This window comes from Barbus barbus, assembly GCF_936440315.1.
Source record: "Barbus barbus genome assembly, chromosome: 20".
NCBI classification, from domain to species: domain Eukaryota; kingdom Metazoa; phylum Chordata; class Actinopteri; order Cypriniformes; family Cyprinidae; genus Barbus; species Barbus barbus.
The window spans coordinates 27,585,512-27,607,418 of NC_136748.1; the positions used below are offsets into that span (position 1 = coordinate 27,585,512).

Consider the following 21,907-nt stretch of genomic DNA (forward strand, 5'->3'; position numbering starts at 1 on the left):
ATTTGGGTTGTAAGGATCTGTCCCCTGAACTTTTGCAGATTGAGGAGTTGACCAGTAATCTTACAGCCCTTCAAGCTTTATCCAGCAGTGCGTCTTCGGTGGACAGCATGGCCAGCTCGGAAACGGGAAGCCCACCTATGAAACGCAAAGTGATGACAAAGTTTCAGGGCAGTGCCAAAAAAGCCCTGCTCGGATGGGTCCAAAGCACAGCAACCAAGTAAACACGAGCTCTATTGAGGCTTTATACTTATGATTTAAAATCAATATGTCAACCAATGAGAATTGTGTATACAAACCGGCCTAATTTGTCAGCAAGTCTTCTAATGAGATGTTATTTGTTCTCTCGAGGCGTCTTGGGATTGAAGTTAAAGACTTTGGTCCTAGTTGGCGCAGTGGTGTGGCCTTCCATTCTGTTATTCATGCCATTCGGCCAGACCTTGTGGACATGGACATCGTGAGAAAAAGAAGTAATCTTGAGAACCTGGAAGAGGCCTTTAGCGTGGCAGAGAACAAACTGGGAATACCACGTTTACTAGATCCTGAAGGTACTGATATGACTACATTTCTCCAAAATCTCTTCAATTTCCCCTGAATGTCAACTTACAAAATAGCACCATGGTATTACCATGGTTTTTGGACATGGGAATACCATGTTTTGTAGACATGTACAATGCCATTATTTTAAATTACCTTGGTTTACCATGCAGATACCAATATGGGGATCATTCAGTTAACTAAAACTAAAACCATAAAAGCCTTCACGTTACTTGAAAAAATGTTTACTGAAAAGTAAAAACATTAACTAAAATAAAATTTAAAGGCAAAAATTGTCTATTTCCATTTAGTTTAACTTGTACTAAAACAACTAAAACGGAAATAAAAAACTATACAGATATTTAAAGAAAAAAAAAACTAATAAAAATGAAAAAAACAACAAAATTACTAAAATTAAATAAAAATTACATGAAAACAGAAATGATAAAATAACATTTAAAACTGGTATAACCTTCTGATACCATGAATGTACTGCCAACACTAATGTTGTGTGGCTAATAATGTAGATGCAGTCAATGATCTGTTGTGCTTTTGAAGAGCCACTCATATGTTTTGAGTTTGATGTGAATAGACATTCTTAATTATACTGGAGGTCCACCATTATCAAGCCTCATTATAGACAGACGCTGTTATAGTTTGTAGGTCATGCTGCTATTCAAGCATGACATCAGGCCAGATCAGATAGAGACTAGCATGACATCATGGTGTGATCTGGCAGAAGCCCTTTGAAGAGGCTATAAAAAGCCTCATTTGGCTCTTCAGGTCAGTGGATCATCTAATATGACAGTCACCTGATGATGTACTGTAAAACTCAAACAAAAACTAAATGCATGCATAGATACATAAACAAGTCAAGACAATGGTAGTATCTCAAGGATTTCCATTTGCGAGGTTCAAACCTATAACTTTGTTTTATTGCAGATGTGGATGTGGACAAGCCTGATGAGAAATCCATAATGACATACGTAGCTCAGTTCCTGAAGCACTACCCAGATCCCCACCAGTCCGAGACAGATGGACAGCAAGAGGAGGTATGCTTTAGTGCTTATGCTCATGTACAAGCTAAAAATACACTAGCTGCTTGCTGTTATTTAATGCAGTCACTGCTTTAGTGCTTCCTCATCAGTCACTAACAATTACTGTAGTCCATCACAATGTGAAATCCATTCAAGAATCATTTTACTCTAGAATCACACCCATAGTGCATTGCTCTGTGTGCTCACTCTGTCTCTCTGTCTGTATCACTTGCCATGCGCATTTGTAGTTGGTTCGTTCCATTCCTACATTCGCTCTCTCTATCCCAGCTCTACAGGTAAGAGTCGATTATGTCTCATCTGCATGAGGTTCATTTAGTGTATGGGACATTCTCAAGAAACAATGCCATGTGTGCTAGAAAAGTTTAGGAAACATTATAGTTACTGTAACTTAGTAAATCACAGAAACATACATATGCTTATAATAAAAAATAATGGATAATTGATCATATAAATACATGAGTAATTATCAATAAATCACACTGAGTAATTGAAAATAATTTTAATAACGCATGATACTGCTCATACAAAACCAGTTTTGTTTAAAACATGTTACTTTTAAAAGGATTTGGGGTTAAAGATCTGCAAACATTTATAATAATATTTATATTAAATAAGTTTTAGTCAGAAAACATCATTGCACACACATTTTTTACTTTTTAAAAATTTAACTACAAATATGTTTATTTATACATATTGATATTTACAAAATATAAACATTTTAAAAACTTGGCAGTGGAAGCATAATATTTTTGTTTTGTTAAAGTTATGGTAGATTTTTTATTCTATATATTTATTTGAATTATAATATTATTTATTATTTTTTATAATATTGCTTAAATTCTTATTAAACTAAAATGGAAAATAAGCAAATATACTATACACTGACAGATGAAAAGCAAACATTTCAAAATAAAAACAAACTATTTACAATTTTGTTTTGCGGTATAACTACTAAAAATCTTATTAATTATCCGAGTAGTAAGTTCTGGAGACACATATAGCAGACAAATGTCACAGTTTGCTGAGAATGGCCTGTCGGCGGTGGATATTCTCTGCTTGTTTCCTCTCTTTCTCTGGCTTTTATCTTGCTAACGTCTTGAATGTGTTGTGTTTGCATCTCTTGATGTGCCTTTGCTCTCCTGGACAGTATGATCCACAAGATATAGAGCTAATGCTTGAGGTATGTGTATATTAATACATAGGGTCATAACAGCCCCGTATTATGTGTAACAAACTACAAAATAGTGGAGATCTTCACTCTTCTTTGGGATTGGACTCTATCCTCTTTTTCATTGTTTCACATTGCTGTGTTACCTGCTTTGGGTTCTTGTTAAAAAGGGTTTCTTGCTGAATACCTGCTAAGCGAGTGATAAATCATTGTTTATTTCTGTCTGATGTGCACAGCGAGAGGAACGCAAGGTGCTGAGGGAAGTGAAGATCTGGCTGGATCAGCTAGAGAGAGATATACTGCATGCACAGGGATCTGAAGAGAGTTTAACTGGCAAATATCAGGTGAACAAGACCATTTTCCATGATCTTTAGGCTGTTTTTGCTGCTTTTAAGATTTCAATATGCAAATGACCTCTGTTATGATTGGCTAAACTCTTTGCATTTGAAATGAGTTGTGAGTTTGTTATCAGGTCGGATGTATTTATTTAATCTCCATCATTCTTGTTTGACTGCAGGCTTTTAAGAGTTTCCGTGTACAGTATGAGATGAGAAAGAAACAAATCGAGTCTCTCCTGCAACCCGTACACAGGGACGGCAAACTCTCAGTGGACCAGGCCATGGTCAAACAGGCCTGGGATCATGTGTCTGTCAGGGTACGTGCTTCACCAAATGTAATTAACGTGTTTGTTCACCCAAAAATTAAAACTGTCATCATTTACTCAACTTATCTTGTTTCTTTTTCTATGGAATGTAAAAAGAGATGTTTCATGCTATTTTTATGTATTGAAAATGAATAGACAACACCGAAAATGACAGAAAAACTATAGTAGTCCTTACGGCTTGTGCTCTATATACTATATCTATAAGACTTGTGAAGTTTTATGATAGCTTTGTGTGAGGAACAGACTAATATTCCTTGTCACTGCAGCTCTTGTATAATCTCAAGTTTTGTCCATGATACTAAATGGCTTTGTTGTTGTTGTGTGTGCCATATAGCTCGTATATTTGTTTTAGAACTTCTCGTATATTCATTTTAGAACATATAGAACTTCTAGTGGATTCATTTAGGCAAATTAATACTTCAACTTAAGCTGGAGATTGTAAATATATTTGTCTTTTTTGTACATCAGTTCACTATTATGTTGATTATGTTTGAAAATAGTTTTTACTTCAGTTCAACTCTGAACTGTTACTGCTGTGCTTCTCTAGCTGTCATTAGCTGTAATGAAGTGTGAATTGGAGCATAGACCGTGGATACAGGGTTCATTACTGAGGAAAGAGGACAGACACACAGAGACGGTTTTGTTTAATGAAACAGAGAAGTCCACAGAGCGAACACTGCAATCTGGCCAGACACTTGACAGCTTGAAGGGTCCTCACAGACAGCGAACGGCTTTCAAAACAGATCTCTCCTTTTGATATTTGCGATGCTTTTGTGTGGCTTGCGCAGCTCTTAGACTGGCACATCCATCTGGATAAGTCTTTGCCGGGCCCTCTGGGAGTGATCGGAGCCTGGCTGCATCGGGCAGAACTTTCCATGAGAGAAGACATTCCCATTCAACAGGCCCACGAAGAGACGGCCAACATCATCCACAGAAAACTGGAACAGCACAAGGTAGGTGCAAGAACTTTTTTTTCTTTCTTAAGGGAATTGCTCTGATCACTGTGCTGCTAAAATTAAAAACAATGTCTGTGCATTCTGTGCAGGAGGTTTTGAAGAATTTGGAAGGACACCGACAGACATTTCAACAGATTCACAGAGACCGATCAGTAAACGGCGTCCCGGTTCCACCAGAGCAGCTTCAGGACATGGCAGAAAGGTTAAATCTGATGACCTTAAGTTTCATTTAACTGTTTAAAGGCGACGTGAAATGGCATTTGCAATGCATTTAATGTATGTTATATGATGTGCAATCACATACATAACAATGGCAATTCAAAGTATTAAACTACTGCACTGTTTGTGCTACAGACTTGAATGGATGATGAACTTAGCCATATTTAGAGCCATCAAATGACTGACTTGAGACACCTAGCAACCATCCAGAACAACTTAGCAACTACCTAGACCACACCAGGCAACCACATAGCAACACCCTAGCAATCACCTAGACAAACACATAGCAACACCCTAGCAAACACCCAGAATACCCCAGACTGTCACATAGTAATGTCCTAGCAACCACCCAGAACGCCCCAGGCAATCACATAGCAATGTCCTAACAACCAACCAGAACACCCCAGACAGTCACATAGCAACACCCTAGCAACTACCCATAACAACCCAGGCAACCACATTGCAACACCCTAGCAACCACATAGTAACACCCTAGCAACCACCCAAAACACCCCAGGCAACCACATTGCAACACCCTAGCAACCACCCAGAACACCCCAGACAATCACATATCAGTACCCTGGCAACCACCCAGCACACCCCAGACCAGCTCAAAGCAACACCCTAGCAACCACCCAGAACACTCCTGGAAACCACATAGCAGCATCCTTGCAATCACCCAGAACGCCCAGGCAACCACATTGCAACACCCTAGCAACCACCCAGAACACCCCAGACAATTACATATCAACACCCTGGCAACCACCCAACACACTCCAGACAACCTCATAGCAATACCCTAGCAACCACCCAGAACACTTCAGGCAACCACATAGCAACACCCTAGCAACCACCCAGAACGCCCTGGCAACCACATAGCAACACCATTGACATTATAGAATGTAATTATAGAAGCTACGAGCTCAAAATCACAAATCCCATGAGTTACTGCTATATTTACTAATATGCCATGTTTCTGCAGGTTTAATTTTGTGTCCACGTCGTCTCATGTCCATCTGATTAAGTTTGAGTTCTGGGAGATGAAGTACCGTCTCATGGCGTTTCTCATGCTGGCCGAGTCAAAGCTCAAATCCTGGATCATTAAATACGGCCGTCGGGACTCAGTGGAGCTTCTTCTGCAAAATTATATTGTACGTCCTCCAGCGTATTTAATAAACTCTTTTAATCTGCTTTATAAAAACTGATTTGGCTGACATATCATGAAACATCTTCCCATTACTGTCCTCTTTTACACACAGGCGTTCATTGAAGGCCATAAGTTCTTTGAGCAATATGAAACCACGTTCCAGACTCTGAAACAAGCTGCAGACTCCTACTTGAAATCTGGGGCTTCAGGTAAGATACATCACACTTTAATGCATTATTCCCCTGAGGCTGGAGATCCATGCAGCTTTTTATAATCGTTCCCTGGCAGCGATTCTGAACTCTAGCAGCTGAAATGAGCCTATTGCTTTGAGATCAGGCAGCCTCATTCTGTCACACGTTCTTGAAACATCATTAAGTAGTGAAATAAGTGCTGTGGAGTAATATTATTTCTTGGAAAATTATATTTGACACGCTCAATCTGATGGGATTCTTTGACATTGTGTGGTAATATTAATATAAGTACTAAATATATACTGGGTGAATGCATAGAATGTATTGAATATATAGAATGGATGAATGTCACAAATGAAATCTGGTCATATTTCACTCCAAAATCAAGAGGGGGGGGGAAAAAGACATTGCATAATGAAATTAGATTTTAATTTAGCATGGATGCATTAAACTGATCAAAAATGAGAGTAAAGACTTTGACATTCTTACAACAAATTCTGTTTCAAATGAATGCTGTTCTTTTGAACTTTCTTTTGAACTTACATCAAAGAATCCTGAAAAAATAAAATAAAAGTATGTATATCTCACCAAATCAGCAAATTAGAATGATTTATGAAAGACTGGAGTAATGATGCTGAAAATTCAGATTTGCATCAAATAAACGAATTACATTTTAAAATAGTAAAACAGTTATTTTAAATGATGATAACATTTCACAATATTACTGTGTTTTAATATATATATTTTATTAAATAAGTAGCATACAAGACATTAAAAATAGGGGTAAATGTGTTTTAATGTTATAAAAAATTATGTTGAAATTAATAAAAATAAATAAAATAAATAGCCTGTATTTATGCAAAATATGATTTGTTATTTTTATTCTTTTGAAAATGGCAAGAAACATGACCTTGATGTGTTATTGTTAGGTTTTACGACTCACCTGAAGAACAAAGGTGCCATGTCAAGTGTAGTAATGTGGTTTAACTGTTTCATATTCTAGGCAGTAAAATCCCCAAGAGAGGTGAGTTTAGAGGACCAGAGTACTACTCGGTAACTAGTAGAAAAGTTATATATTTTACATTCTAAGTATAGTTCAAATCTATTTACATATTTACTGACATATCGCTTGAGATATAAGAATTATAATTCAACTTTATTTGGAGTACTACTTGTGCACAATGCACATTTCTTAATATTAAGCCTAAAATGTGATGTAATGTCACTAATGATGAGGATTGTATGAATAATACCAGTCTTGAAATGTAAGATATTTGAAGTGCACTTAAAGTATATGTGACCTTGGACCACAAAACCAGTCATAAGGGTCAATTTTTCGAAATTGGGATTTATACATCATCTGAAAGCTGATTAAATAAGCTTTCCATTGATGTATGGTTTGTTAGGATCGGACAATATTTGGCCGAGATACAACTAATTGAAAATCTGGAATCTGAGGGTGCAAAAAATCTAAATATTGAGAAAATCGCCTTTAAAGTTGTTCAAATGAAGTTCTTAGCAATGCATATTACTAATCAAAAATGAAGTTTTAATATATTTACATTAGGAAATGTACAAAATATCTTCATGGAACATGATCTTTACTTAATATCCTAATGATTTTTGGCATAAAAGAAAAATCAATAATTTTGACCCATACAATGCATTTTTGGCTATTGCTACAAATATACCCCAGCGACTTGAGACTAGTTTTGTGGTCCAGGATCACATATTTGCAATAGTTCCACTTTAGCACAATCAAATATAATTTTTTATATCTTAACATTATATCTTTAGTGTGACTAGTGTTTACCAAAAGTACAATTGCAGGTTATTTTTTATTAAGCACATAAATATGTAAATGTATTTGTAGTATACTTAGCATGGAATACATGTTTTTCAAATATATTTGAGTATGTTTATTTTTCACTAGGGTGTTTAGATCACCATGATTTCACTTCTGCTAACCCCTCCTGTCAGTTCACTTAGAGTAGCTGATAGTCTAATCCTCAACATTGGGCACCTTCCAGACTCCGGGGAGTGATTTGTGTCTTGTGCACTTCAAAAATCAGATTGAGAAATGCATTTGTTTTTAGTGTGCAAGACTCTGTTGCTCATAATGTGATTTGCCTTCAGCTGAGGAGGTAGAAGGTGTGAATAAGTTCCTGAGCGATGCCACAGCGCAGTGGAAGAACCTGTCAGTGGAGGTGCGCAGCGTCCGCAGCATGCTGGAGGAAGTGATCTGCAACTGGGAGAAATACAGCAACGCAGTGGCCAGCCTGCAGGCCTGGCTGGAGGATGCTGAGAAGATGCTCAACCAGTCAGAGAGCGACAAACGGGTGCGTTGAAAAGTTTGAGACTTTCAGATGAAATGCTGTTGAATGAAAACTGTTGTGTATAAACAGTGTGAATTCTTCTGCAGGAGTTTTTCCGGAATCTTCCACACTGGATTCAGCAGCACATGGACATGAATGATGCTGGAAACTTTCTGATTGAGACGTGCGATGAGACTGTGTCTCGAGAACTGAAACAGCAGTTGCTTCTTCTCAACGGCAGATGGAGAGAGCTGTTTGTCAAAGTCAAACATGTAAGACTACACTACACATCAAGCATTTTGTTTTTATCCCTCGAGTCAGGGTTTCTTTCACCCAACACAGTCTTAATCGACTTTTTCATGACTATTTTCCTCTTTCTGACCCTCATTGACAGTCTGTTGCTTCTGTACCTTTTATGAAATAATGTCAATATTCATATTGGTGTAAACATAATTAGTATGCATTTTCTTAGTATGCAAGAGCAGATGAAGTGGACAAACTGAGAAAAGATTATGACGATGGGATCGAAGCTTTAAAGGCATTTATTGACACGGCCAACGAGAGGATGAACACTCCAGTTCAAGTCTCATTTCTGAACATAAGGACATATCTACAAGACGTTGAGGTAATCAAAGTTCACAAAGCTGGTTGTCTGGAATACTTGGTACTTATTAGTCAATCGCAGCATAAACCACTTTAGAGGAATAAAACCTCTTGAATTTTCCATTTCAAGCAGTTGACTTTATTTTGACTGACTTAAAAGTTTGGAGTTGAAACTATTTTTTTTAAACGTCTCTTATGCGCATCAAGGTTGCATTTTTTAAAATACAAAATATATAGTATTTTTTTTCTATTTGAATATATTTTAAAATGTAATTTGTTCCTGTGACTTAAAGCTGAATTTTCATTACTCCAGTTTTCAGTGTCTCATCATCCTTCAGAAATTATTCTAATATGCTCATTTGCTTCTCAAGAATCATTTCTTATTATTATCGATGTTGAAAAAGTTGTGCTGCCTAATATTTTTTTGGAAATCGTGATAAATTTTCAGTATTTTCATTTTTGATTAATAGAAAGTGCAAAAGAACAGCATTTATTTGAAATAGAAAACATTTGTTACAATATAAATGTCTTTGCTGTCACTTTTGATCAGTTTGATGTATCCTTGAGTAAAATCATTTCTTTAAAAGAAATCTTACTTTCACCATTTTTGAATGGTTGTGTACATGCTGTAATATGTGAATTTATACAATTATCCATTCAGTTTATATAAAAAAAATTAATGGTTTATTGATTATATAAAACTAATTTCTTACAGGACATCAAGCACAAAGTGCCGTCCATGGAGGCGGCGTACAAGACGGCCACACGTAACGCGCAGCAGCTGACCAAAGACCTCACCGAGGAGGAGATCGCACAGATGCTGGCTACCATGGCAGCCATCAAGGATGACATCAGCAAGGTGCCTGCCCTGTATTTTCCCTCATGAACTGCCACATTAATCCGTAATCAAACCGTCTCACATTATGACCTCAATGTCTCGTTTAGATAAGAGAAAGAGCTCTGCCTCTCCTGAGGGAATCCCAGGCCATGCTGCCTCCATTAGAGGAGATGGAGAAACATATCACTGGGTTCTACCAGTCGCTGGAGAAGGCAAGCCGCATCACTTCCTCCCGGGACTCCGAGGCTCCAGGAGACTTCAAGCAGAAGTGTCAGGTGACTAAAGGACTGTGGGTTGCACTCAAGGGTGGCGTGACACTGAGATTTTAGGGTTATGATAATGTTAGCTCAATGAATGATGATTTTAAGAATAATCATAATATAATATATCTTTCAATACTGAAATACAGCAGTTAACCAGGGAATGAATGTTGACAGAAATTATATATATATGTATATGTGTGTGTGTGTGTGTGTGTGTGTATTATATACACACACACACACACACACACACACATAAATATAAAAAAAAAAAAAAAAAAAAAAAAATTCAGCCAAGGCATTCATTTAAAAAAACAAAGACTGCAACATAATATAACAAATTATATATTGTATTAAATAAAAATAAAATACATTTAGAAATAAACAAATAATACAAATTATTTAATTTATATAAACATTTTAAAAATAGAAAAAGATAAAACTAGAAAAATAGAAATAGAACAATAGAAAAAAAAACATTCAAAATATTAATAAAAACTATAATAGTATCTCAATAAAACTAAAATTACACTGATTAAAACTCTTCTGTGTAATTAAAATATTTTGTGTCAAGTCAAAATGTTTATTCAGGAGTCAAAATATTTTAGGGAATGATGAAAATTGCCCAATAGTTTTGGTCCCAAAAATTGTTTTGTGCGGACAGGCTTTAAGATTTTATGAACACAATATTTAAAAATGTATTTGTCATTAATTCTCTCTCGTTGTATTTTCTCTATTTACACAATCATCAGGAGCTAGTGACATATCAACAGAGCAGTAAAAAGTGTCTGTCAGTGATTGATAAAAACCATCAGCTCATTCTGAAATCACTGGACACCAGCAAGAACCTAAAACACCTGGACACGTCACTGCTGGAGAGGAGAATCTCAGAGCTTCAGGCCTCTTCACAGGTGGGAACCGCACCATCGGAAGAGCAACCTCATGTCTCATACGAATATTGCAAACTATGGTATCTTGGTAAATCAGAGCAGAGTTTGTGATCTCTTCTGAAACCTTAGAGGAGATACAGTAGAACGGCAATCTGATAATCAGGAGAATTAGGCAGAATCCATTTGATCTCATTGCAGTTTTGGAGAAACAATTGTGATATGAAATAAATCCCATTTGCAATTTTTCTTTTATAAATGTTCATTGTTGTACTGTGTTTTATCTCAAAAAGGGCATGGTAAAAGAAACCACAGAATGGAAGAGGCATGTGGAGGCGAACAGCAGCCTGATGAAGAGATTTGAGGAGTCTCGTGTGGAGCTGGAGAAGGTTTTGAAGATAGCTCGCAGCTCCATGACTGAGAGAGGAAACCCAGAGGACCTTCTGAAAAAGCACACTGTGAGAAATGAAACCCAACTGTCTATTCTAGTGCTCGGCAAATAGGCCAAAAGCAGAGTTTGAACTCTTTTCGATCTCCAGAAGGAAATGTATTCAGAGTAATTTCAAAGCTGAAATGATTTTGTAACATTTCTATTGAATGTCCCGCAGGAGTTCTTTGGGCAGCTGGATCAGAGAGTTCTCAATGCCTTTCTGAAAGCCTGTGATGAACTCACAGATATACTACCAGAGCAAGAACAGCAGAATCTGCAGGAAACTGTCAGGAAACTGCACAAACAGTGGAAGGTCAGAGAACACTTACAGCATTACAGTCTCACCTCACAATACCAACCATTTCTATAGCATTTCAAAAGTCTACTAATAATTTGATTTAAAAATCAGTGTATTTTTAGGTGTTGTTAAATCATTTTCTTATATTTTAATAATATGATCATAATTAAATACATAAATATATTATTATTAATACTATTTTTTTATTGCTTCAACTGTTCATGTATATCAAACTGTTTTTTATTTATTTTGTAACAGAACAGCAACAGTTACATAAGCACTTATATATAATGATATAAATAAATACCGAACTGCTTCAAAATTAAGGAGCGAATGTAAGTAAAGAAAAAAGCAAAGAAATATCAAATAAAATATCTAATTACACTTCAAGGATTGCATTATATTCTGTTACATTATCTGCAGGATTCATGCATTAACATAAGTAATAATGTTTTGATTGGCTCCCTCCCATTTCATTTAAATATACTCTATAATATAAATGGGCTGTTAATGTGTGCTTTTAACACTTGAAATGGTTAACAAATGGTCATTTTTAAAACTCAATTAATGTAAAACCTGTAATTTTAAGGAATTTAATTCTGTAATTTAAATGAAAAAGCACTTTGCAAGTTGCATTGAACTGCACCCACAATATGAAAATGCATCTTTTCTGCAGGACGTCCAAACAGAGGTTCCCTCTCACATCCTGCATCTGAAGGTGGAGCTGGAGAAGAGTCGTCTGATGGCGTCAGTGCAGGAGTGTCAGGCGGAGCTGGCCCGTGAGAACCGCAGTCTGCCCAGCATGGGCAGCGAGAGGTTAATTAAAGAGCACAGGGTGAGAGCCACCAACATTACACCTCTCTATAAGCACTCTTTCTCTCCTTTGAAATAGGGAATGCTTATATTGAATTTTTTTGTAGATGTTTTTTAAGGAAAAGGGTCCTCAGGCTCTTTGTGAGAAGCGGCTACAGCATATGGAGGAGCTGTGCTCGAAGCTTCCGGAGAGCGAACAAGCCCGGCAAACTTTAGAGAACGCCAGGACAGCGTTTGCAGAGGTCAAAGAGGATATTGACAGCACGCATCAGAAACTAATGCAGCACCCGGACAAATGGAAGGAGTTTAACACCAGGTGAACCTTTGGTCCTTTGAATATTGAATTTTAATTGGTTGGAAAATTAATATTCAGTAATATTATCGATTTAACTGCGATATCGGATAAGAACAAAATTTGAGTTGAATTAAGATGGATTATGACACAAATTTTTAGCAACAAATGTATTAATATTAAATGGATATGAGCTGAATAATCACACTATTTAATCACAGCTGTTTATTGCTCAGTTAAGCCTATTTCATAATTGCATGAACTTTGCACAATTATTGAACTGAACTGAATCAACATAGTGTACTGAATTGAGCTGAATAATGACACTCTTACCTTCTGTCAAGCTGCTTTATTGTTGAATTGTATTCGCTTCTTAACTATTGAACATTCTCACTTTATCAAAATGAACTAAATTGAGCTGAATAATGACACTTTTGTAATTTTTGAGCTGCTTTTCAACTGAAATTGGATTTGCTTCATAAATACTATTTTCTTGTGTATTACTGTGAAGCTACTTTGAAACAATCTGTATTCTATAAAGTGCTATAGAAATAAATGTGACTTAACTGTTGTACTATGTGTTGCATGTAAAATCACTGCTGATATAAGTTCATTTTAATTTATAGAATATTGACAGTATAATTATATTTTGTGTGTGTTTGCAGGTTCTCTGAACTCTCTGCTTGGGTTACATCGAAGGAAAGCCAACTCAGACTTCTGCGAAACAGAGCCGGAGACCCCAGCAAGTTTGGACAGGTCAAATCCACCATTGAGGTGAGAAACAAAGATGAAGTGGGAAGAAACTGAATGTGACAGCTGTGTGAAATCTTGATTGATCGCCCCTTCATGATTTGCAGAGTCTGAGAAACGATGCTGAACTGCAGGAGGGGAACGTGAGCTGGTTGAAGACGCGTTTGGCCGCTCTGATAGAGGTTTGCACAGAGAGTGATGCTCAGAGACAGGGAGCTGCTCTCAGCAAACTCTCTAATGACTTTAAGGGTCTCCTCACATCCCTTTCTGAGGTAAGACACTCATTTAGGAACCATGAATCAAAATCACCTGCAATATGGGAAAATTTCATTGTAAATCAGCTGCTTGCTGACACACACACACACACACACACAAACACGCAGATAGTTTACACTTGAAGTTGTATTTGTATTTGTTTAATAATTTCAGTGTTTTGCAACATTAATACTTGCATTTTAATTTTTTATATGCCTGATCAAAATCATCTGTCACATAAGAAAATATCAATGTAAATCATCTGTTAGCTGCTATGTATAAAGTAAATGCGTCCATTAGTTATTACATTCAGAGTTTTTTAAAGTATTTTCTTTGGATTAATCAACTTTATGATGAGATTATGTAGTTTTGATTCACATTTGCCCTATTGCCCACTCTTAATGCTTTGTAATTTACTTTTACATGACCATTTTCCACCCTCTTAGAATTAAACTGGCTGTTTTTGCTACTGTGCCTTGACTTGAAAGTCTTTCCTGTGTTATGATGCTTTTAAATATTAATCACAGATTGTATGTGTGTGTTGTGACAGTCAGAGAAGGTCGTGCTGGCGGTGAGCGACTGTGTGCAGTTCAGAGAGGAGGTGAAAACTACACTGGAAGAGTTGACCCAGGGTCAGCAGGAGCTGCAGTCAGAGACCAGCAAGATTCTGGACTCGGAGTCTGTCAGAGAAGCCCAACAACTGCTGCTGCATCATCAGGTGCCACTCTCACTGAATGAATCACAACCCTGATATATCATAGACAGCTGAAAATCATATTTATATCTAACATTCATGTGCTTTCCTAATGTGCAGCAACAACTCAAGCGTCTCCGACTGAAGAGGAAGGAAATGCAAGAGCAGATATACCGTGGAAAGCAGCTGCAGGTAGAGGAGGGTCTGGAGGAGAGCCTACAGGAAGACCTGCAGAAACTAGAGGCTACCTTGAGCAAAATGGATCAAAGCACAGAGTCACAGGAAACGAACCTGGAGGTGAGTAGGGTTAAGTCGTGAAATAAAATAAATATAATAATATAATTATGTATTTTAGATGTTACGTATATGTTACAGAACCTGGAGGTGAGAGTGTTTAAGTCGAATTAAATTACATTTAATTTAATAGATTCAATTTATATATTGTATTTTGAATGCAGTTTCACATTGATTTTAATTATTTTTTATTAATTAATTATTTTTATTTTTTTAAGCAGATAAAATATTTTCTGACTTTGAAACAATGCCCGTCTCTGTTGTCAGGTGACTTTAGCTGCTTGGCAGGAGTTTGACGGTCAGCTGGCAGCAGTGAGGGAATTTGTGGGTAAAGTGCGATCGGTCACAGAGAGAGAGATGAACTTCAGCAGTCCAGACAGTCTCAGCACAGAGCTGGAGCAGGCCAAGGTGAGAAAAACACTTGATCTCCAACAGCTCGGTGTAATGAATCACCTTTAATTAAACATGAGTGTCTTTATTCTGAAAATAGAAGAGCTACGAGAGCTTTTACAACCAAAATCCTCATTAGAAAATCTTCTTTGGCCATACACTGAATGAGCCTCACTGCAAGCCATTGTAAAATAGCCAATATACACTACAACCTACAGGCTTTTGTTTTGAAATTTGATTTATTCTGCCTAGCAAAAAAAAAAAAACCAATGCCACGGACATTTTCACTTCATCTGTTCCTATTGTTCCTGCAGGAACTCCTGAAACAGTGTGAAACAGAGGCCAGACAGGTGAACACTCTTCTCAAGAGGGCCGCAGAGATCCAATTGGGCCCCAAAAATCAGTCTCTGCTCCAGGATCAAGCACGTGCTCTGAGTGAACAAGTGGACAAAGTTGAGACTGGCCTCAAGCGAGAGTAATTCCCTTCTTTATTTCATAGATTTTACACTACGATTATTAAAACAAATGTATTAAATGTAATCTGTGAATTCATTTTGAACCCAAAAGGCCATTTTTTGATTACATTTTTCAGTGTGAAGACTTTGGAGGGGATGAAAGATCAGTGGGATACTTTTGGGAGTGAGTTTGAAACATTTTCCACATGGATAACGGAAAGAGAAAGAGAAATGGATGCCTTGAAAACTTCCAGCGCACCTTTGGACCAGCAAATCTGTACCGTAAAGGTGTGAAAATAAATATAATTGTCATTTCATGTCATTAAATATTTAATTGTTGCTTGTCATTTAATATCAATACATTTTTATTTATAATTTTATTTCATGTGTTAAGTTCCACATTTATTTGCATAGGTGTGGTCCTCCGTTTATAAACCGCTTATATTCTGCTTATAGTATTTTTTTAATTCTTTATCAGATTAACTATTTCAATAAAATGCAATTTTCTACATAAACTCCCACTGACATTGCAGTATTTCATCTCTTATATTCTGGTGGGCAGACAATCAGAGAAGGTCTGCAGGAGAGGTCACAGGTCCCGTCCAATCTGGAGGAGAAATCTCAAGCGCTGGTCCAGTTTGTGTCATCTGGCGAATCTGCACGAATCAAAGCCCGTCTCACACAGATTGGCAGATACTGGGAGGAGCTTAAGGAGAGTGTGGAACATCTGAATGGACAGTTAGAAGAAAGCTCCTCCCACCAGACCAAGTTCAATGCCAACCTTCAACAGGTGCGTTTCAACATTCTGTTTACTGCAGTCTTACTGAAGTCTTATGTTGTCTACTGACATCACATTCTTTTAAAAGGTACAATCAGAGGTTGAAGATATCCAGAAGAAACTTGACAGCCCTGTCACCTCCTGCGTGTCTTCATCCGAGACCTACAAAACTCTACAGAGTCACATGGTATGATAACTGCATGATCATTTCTCATTCATTTGCAGCAGTTCAGCCTGAATAAGTGGTCGGTTTGGTTTTCAGGATATGTTCCAGTCCCTGGAAAAGCTGAAGGCCACACTGCTGTCCCTGTCTGCTGGCGCCCGCAGGCTCAGCGAGAGAGAGAAGGCCAAGAGAGCCGTGGCGGCCCTGCAGCAAAGTTACGAGCAGTGTTTAAAACAGGCCAAGGAAAAGCAGAACCAAATGGAGAGCCTTCTGTCACACTGGCAAAAGTATGTTTGCTGTCTCTGTTGGTATCCAATCTCAAATGATTAAAAACTGAAGAATAGATATTATTTCGTAAGAGATATTTATTTAAATCTCTTGATTATTTTGTCTGTTTCAGGTATGAAAAGGATCGGTCCGCCCTGCAGTCATGCCTGGAGAGATGTGAATCCATATCCAGCCCTGACTCTGAGTTCCTCCCGGTTGACAAACTAAAGCTGGATGGAGAGCTGCTGGAACTGAAAGTAATAAATTACATAAAGCATGAAACAACACTCACAATGTATTTTACTTCCATAATGTGACATATTTGTATGTTAAACAGAATTTTAAGCTGAATGACAGTTATTTTATCCATTTGAATTTAACTGAATTGTGAAAAGTAGGCCTATAATAATGGTTAATGCTATTTTTTTTTTTTTTTTTTTTTTTATATTTTTGTATTTATTATTTAGAATTTTTTTCTTTAGAAAACTGCAGGGACATTTAATATTAGAAGTTATTAGAAATATTTTAATTTCAAAATTCTTTTAAAGCATCTACAGAGTGAACTACAGTCTCTGGAGTCAGTTTACAACAGGCTGGTTTCCCAAACACCAACTCTTTACACCACTGCATCAGATGAACATGTGAAAACACTCAAAGAAGACTATGAACAGCTCGAGAAAAGATGGACGTGTCAGACCACAGCTATACCTCAAAGGTCAGTCATATTAAGCATAAGCTGCATTTTTTTAAAGAGGCCATCTTTAGGTTTCATGCATCAAAAATAGTTTATATTCCAACCTTTCTCTGCTATTGTACTTTTTATACTCTTATAAATAAATGGCCTCTGTTATGATTAGCCAACCTCCATGTGCTGGCATAAATCATGCTTTTGTTCATCAGGGTGGGTCAGTAATACGTTACTGTGATTATGTTTGTTTTCTATTTTTGTGGCTTAGATAAATGTTTTTGGGTGGAGTGAAGGATAAATTTGAATAAATTGAGTATGTCTAACATAAAACTTTACATTAACCTCTTCATCACAGAATCCAAGTGCTTCAGGAGCACCTTTCTCAGGTGGAGCAGTTTGATCAAGCCCTGCAGAAGTTCTTCAAACGGGGAGAGTCTTTCCTCTCATCTTTACACTCGTTTTCTCATGTTGATATCACTGATCTTCAACCTTCCACCAGTGATATCAAGGTACGTTCCATTATGAGAGCCTCCATTCAGTATGGTGTGTAATTGGTATGTTAAAACTAAAAAGTGATAAGTTGGATTCTCCTATGTTTATGTCACATTTTTTGAGAGAAAATAATAATTCCTAATAACTAATGGCTGCTGAAAAAATGTAGCTTTGATCACAGGATTAAATTACATTTGAGAATATATTCAAATATAAAGCAGATATTTTAAATTGTCATAATATTACTGCTTTTTTCATAATATTTCATAATATTACTGCTAAGGGGCAGTCGTGGCCTAATGGATAGAGAGTTGGACTTGTAACCCGAAGGTCGTGGGTTCGAGAGAAGCTGACTTGGCGTTAAAAAGAAAAGAAAAAGAGTTATATATTGCTTAATGTGTTAAACTGAGAGTAAATATAAAATTAATAGAACATATGTGTTATTTATCACCATGAAGAGAAATTGGCAATTTTACAAGGCAATATTGTTTTATAATCCTTCCCACCAGGAGAGGAGAGATGATCTGCTGAAGCAAAGTGTTCTAAAACAGAGTCTTCAGCAGCAAACTAAGACCTTGTGTGACGTTTGTGAGCCGGCTGAGGTTCAACAGCTTCAGGGAAGGTGGGAGAGCTCCTTGCAGCCGTACATGGAGGCACATCAGCTGGTCGAACTACGAGGCGAGTGTCTGGAGAAGCTAGAGGCCTTCTTACACACCCATAGTGTGGCGGCCGGCATACTTCAGGGCCTCAGACAGACCGTGGAGAGCGCTGGGAGTTGGGATAAAAGCCGCGTGGACGAGCTGCAGAAAGACCTCGAAGCTATCGTTCCTGATATCGGTCGCCTTGAAACGCTTGCTGTGAATCTGGACGGCAGCCTCTGTAAGGCTCATCTCCACCTGATGAATGGAAAGGACACTCGATCCTCGTGCCGCTCACTGGCCGACTCCTCAAGCGTTGAGCTGGACGCCGTGAGGAACCTACTGGGCTCCAAACAAAGCGAAGCTGAGGCTCTCGGTGCTCTTTGGAGCTCGTTCAGACAGCGTAAAGAGCAGCTGCTCAAAACGGTAGAGGATATTGAGGAGAAAGCAGATAAACAAGGCCTGAAAGAGCCCAATGTGCATACTCTTCAGCAGAGGTATGGATTACTCTTTTCAGCAGGGCTGTTTCTATTTCATATCTGTTGGGCTGTTTATTGAATTTGTGATGTGTTTAGGCTTCGGTTCTTCAATCAGCTGGAAGATGAGCTGCAGTCCCACCAGCACGAGGAGCAGTGGCTCAGGGACAAAGGTCAACAGCTGGCTCAGAGAGATGCTGAGCTAGGTGGTGAAGTACTAAGGGAAATTAACCTCCTTCAGACCACCTGGGAAGACACCAAGAAACTCATTACTGAAAGGTGCCAGTAACAGGCTCTTGTTCTGTGTACTTTGTAGTGAGATGATTCAAAATATAAATACATTTAAGCGTGAGAAAATGTTCTTGCATACACAGTATTCATATTAATTGTTGATCAATATGGGTTAGTCAATGGAGAATTATTAACTAAGATTATAACTTTTACATTTGGTCCCCCCTATTTTAGATATTAGATTTCATCTTTGTTGGTAGCAGACAATTGTCTTTTTTAGCCATATTTTTTTTATTTTGTTTTCCAGGCATTCATTCATTCATTTTTATTATTTTTTACATAGTTTTAGGTTACATGGTGTCATTGTGGGACATGAGTGGTCCCTTGTTAATTTTTCCAAATTAAATTAAATTAAATTCAACATTCATTTATTTTTGAGCCTTTTTTTCAGTAATGCAGTAACAATATTATGGACCTTTATGGAGAACAAACAATTGCATGTAATATTTAATTGAAAGCATAAGTCTTTAGTGGCTACATGTTAACTTTGTGGCTCTTGAATGGTCTGATTTGATTAATCATGGTTTGCAACTTGGTCTAAAAGTTTGAGCATCACTACCTGAGGGTATCATAGTTAATTTTCCATATTTTAGTTATGCAGAAGTGTCGATTTTTAGTGTCTAACTGACATTTCTGCGTGTTTTTGTCCCAGGCAAGAGCAGAGCAGCGCTTTGGTAGAGCTCATGAAGGACTACCAGAGCTTAAAGTCTTCAATAAATACAATAGTAGAGAGTGCTGATGCTATATCCGACATTAAAGCTGTCCTAAAAGACCAAGAGGATATGCGAAGATCCCTGTTGAAGGTAAAACCTGACAATCTATAGGCAGATTTTGAAATACCAGTTAATAGAGTTACTAACGTCTACTATCCATGATAAACTTAAATGTGGGTCTTTAATGGTCTTCCTTTCTGTAGCATGAAGCTGTTAAAGCAGAGATGGCCAGTAACCAGGATGTACTAGAGCGATTTTCAAGTAAAGGAAAGAAGCTTTTAAGTGAATTAAACAAGATCCCTGATTGCAACACCCAGATTGTGAAGACAGAAATAGATGCCACAGTGGACCAGTGGCTAGATGTGAGTTTGTCCGAAAGCCAATTGTTGATTCTTCAATAAAAAAAACTCATATAACAGAGCCATTATTCTTAATATCCACACAGGTTTCAGAAAAAATCGAGGACAATCTCGAAAGTCTCAAGAGGAGCTCTGCTCTGTGGGTGGAAATCTATGATATCAGTGGAGAAATTGAAAGCTGGTCCAACAGCTCGGTTATGGATCTTACAGATGGACTCAATTACTTCAACGATAGCCAGAAAACCGCAAACAAACTCTCTGAAGTCAAGGCATGCTCCAAGCTGTGCTTTTTAACACATTCATAAAACCAGAGCAACAGTTGTGTAATACTTTTATTAATTTTTCTGTGTAGGCAGATGTTGGCCTGAAAGAAAAGAAGATTGATGCTTTACAAGAGAAAGTTTCAGAGCTGAAACAACTCTGCGGTGGCCAAGATGTCCCTGCTAAACTGCAGGTAAGACTGATCTCTGTTTGTTCTCCAGATCATTGATTTGATAATTGGTTTCATCACCTGTTCGCCATCTTCCAGGTCATGGAGACGGACCTCAGAAGGAAAATTAGTAGCATTGAAGAGTTATGTAATCAAACCAAGAGCAACCTCCAAGATTTCTGCTCTCAGAAGAAGCAGCTGGAGGATTTTCTCAGCCAGATGTCCGAGTGGTTGAAGAACGTTGAGAGATCTTTGGTGGATTCACCATGTGGAACAGATCCTGAAGAAATATGCAGAGTGAAGGTACAGAATGTGTGTTTTTTCCATTTTGAAGGAAACATATTTACATTTATGCATTCAGCAGACATTTTTATCCAATGTGACTTATAATAGAAGAGCATAAGCAGTTCATCACAGAGCCAACAATATTTGCTGTATACAGTGCCATGTTTATTAGAAAGCTAGATTAGAAAGCTGAAAAATTAAAATTGAAAGTTGTGATGGTCTCAGCAGTTCGGGTGGATGTTGGCTGCTCATTCCACCAGAGAGGAACAGAGAGGGTGAAGGTTTTGTAAAAGGACTTTTTAAAGAAATTAGTGAATTGAGGCATATCACAATTAGTCAATCATAACAGAGGACATTTACTGCACATATAGAAGTTTTGAAAGCTCTAGGGATCAGAGAGAGGGTTAAAAATGGCCAGATAACACTAAATTCCATTTAAAATGTTAGTCAAGATTTCTTGTTTCAAAAGTCATAATTTAAAGGAAAAATATAAAATATTTTCTATGCATACAATTCATAGGAAATCCAAAAGGAGCTTCAGAATCAGCAGCCGAGCATTGACTCAGCCCGGGAAAGCCTGAACACGCTTTGCAGAAAATACCCATCCGAGGAACTTGCCGGTCTAGGTTCCTCTCTGACTGATCTCATCAAGAAATATGAAACGGTTAATCAGCTCTGTGTTAAGAAGCTTGGGTCCATGCAGCATGGCCTCCAGCAGCACTTCAATGGTGAGAATCGCTATATTCCTGATTAAAAAATGATCTTCCCTATTGATTCAAGGACAGACATTGTGGAAGGATTGTTTACTTACTGTCC

At 37.5% G+C, this 21,907-nt stretch overlaps 1 protein-coding gene across 1 annotated transcript in view; it reads left to right on the forward strand.

Moving 5' to 3' along the window:
- Positions 1 to 21,907, forward strand: part of LOC306886771 (nesprin-1-like) — a 114,246-nt gene that overhangs the window by 17,574 nt on the left and 74,765 nt on the right. The window contains exons 6-45 of the mRNA XM_079444081.1: positions 39 to 217; positions 349 to 545; positions 1,477 to 1,586; positions 2,997 to 3,104; positions 3,278 to 3,415; positions 4,213 to 4,377; positions 4,470 to 4,582; positions 5,582 to 5,750; positions 5,859 to 5,955; positions 8,074 to 8,276; positions 8,360 to 8,524; positions 8,725 to 8,877; positions 9,571 to 9,714; positions 9,801 to 9,968; positions 10,706 to 10,864; positions 11,134 to 11,298; positions 11,449 to 11,583; positions 12,245 to 12,403; positions 12,489 to 12,697; positions 13,339 to 13,447; positions 13,531 to 13,695; positions 14,229 to 14,396; positions 14,493 to 14,669; positions 14,934 to 15,074; positions 15,371 to 15,531; positions 15,649 to 15,799; positions 16,074 to 16,301; positions 16,378 to 16,476; positions 16,552 to 16,739; positions 16,853 to 16,976; positions 17,268 to 17,434; positions 17,763 to 17,916; positions 18,409 to 19,034; positions 19,113 to 19,292; positions 19,957 to 20,107; positions 20,221 to 20,379; positions 20,463 to 20,645; positions 20,729 to 20,830; positions 20,906 to 21,109; positions 21,612 to 21,819. Coding sequence (XP_079300207.1) covers positions 39 to 217; positions 349 to 545; positions 1,477 to 1,586; positions 2,997 to 3,104; positions 3,278 to 3,415; positions 4,213 to 4,377; positions 4,470 to 4,582; positions 5,582 to 5,750; positions 5,859 to 5,955; positions 8,074 to 8,276; positions 8,360 to 8,524; positions 8,725 to 8,877; positions 9,571 to 9,714; positions 9,801 to 9,968; positions 10,706 to 10,864; positions 11,134 to 11,298; positions 11,449 to 11,583; positions 12,245 to 12,403; positions 12,489 to 12,697; positions 13,339 to 13,447; positions 13,531 to 13,695; positions 14,229 to 14,396; positions 14,493 to 14,669; positions 14,934 to 15,074; positions 15,371 to 15,531; positions 15,649 to 15,799; positions 16,074 to 16,301; positions 16,378 to 16,476; positions 16,552 to 16,739; positions 16,853 to 16,976; positions 17,268 to 17,434; positions 17,763 to 17,916; positions 18,409 to 19,034; positions 19,113 to 19,292; positions 19,957 to 20,107; positions 20,221 to 20,379; positions 20,463 to 20,645; positions 20,729 to 20,830; positions 20,906 to 21,109; positions 21,612 to 21,819 — 6,781 coding nt within the window. The remainder of the gene's footprint in view (positions 1 to 38; positions 218 to 348; positions 546 to 1,476; positions 1,587 to 2,996; positions 3,105 to 3,277; positions 3,416 to 4,212; positions 4,378 to 4,469; positions 4,583 to 5,581; positions 5,751 to 5,858; positions 5,956 to 8,073; positions 8,277 to 8,359; positions 8,525 to 8,724; positions 8,878 to 9,570; positions 9,715 to 9,800; positions 9,969 to 10,705; positions 10,865 to 11,133; positions 11,299 to 11,448; positions 11,584 to 12,244; positions 12,404 to 12,488; positions 12,698 to 13,338; positions 13,448 to 13,530; positions 13,696 to 14,228; positions 14,397 to 14,492; positions 14,670 to 14,933; positions 15,075 to 15,370; positions 15,532 to 15,648; positions 15,800 to 16,073; positions 16,302 to 16,377; positions 16,477 to 16,551; positions 16,740 to 16,852; positions 16,977 to 17,267; positions 17,435 to 17,762; positions 17,917 to 18,408; positions 19,035 to 19,112; positions 19,293 to 19,956; positions 20,108 to 20,220; positions 20,380 to 20,462; positions 20,646 to 20,728; positions 20,831 to 20,905; positions 21,110 to 21,611; positions 21,820 to 21,907) is intronic.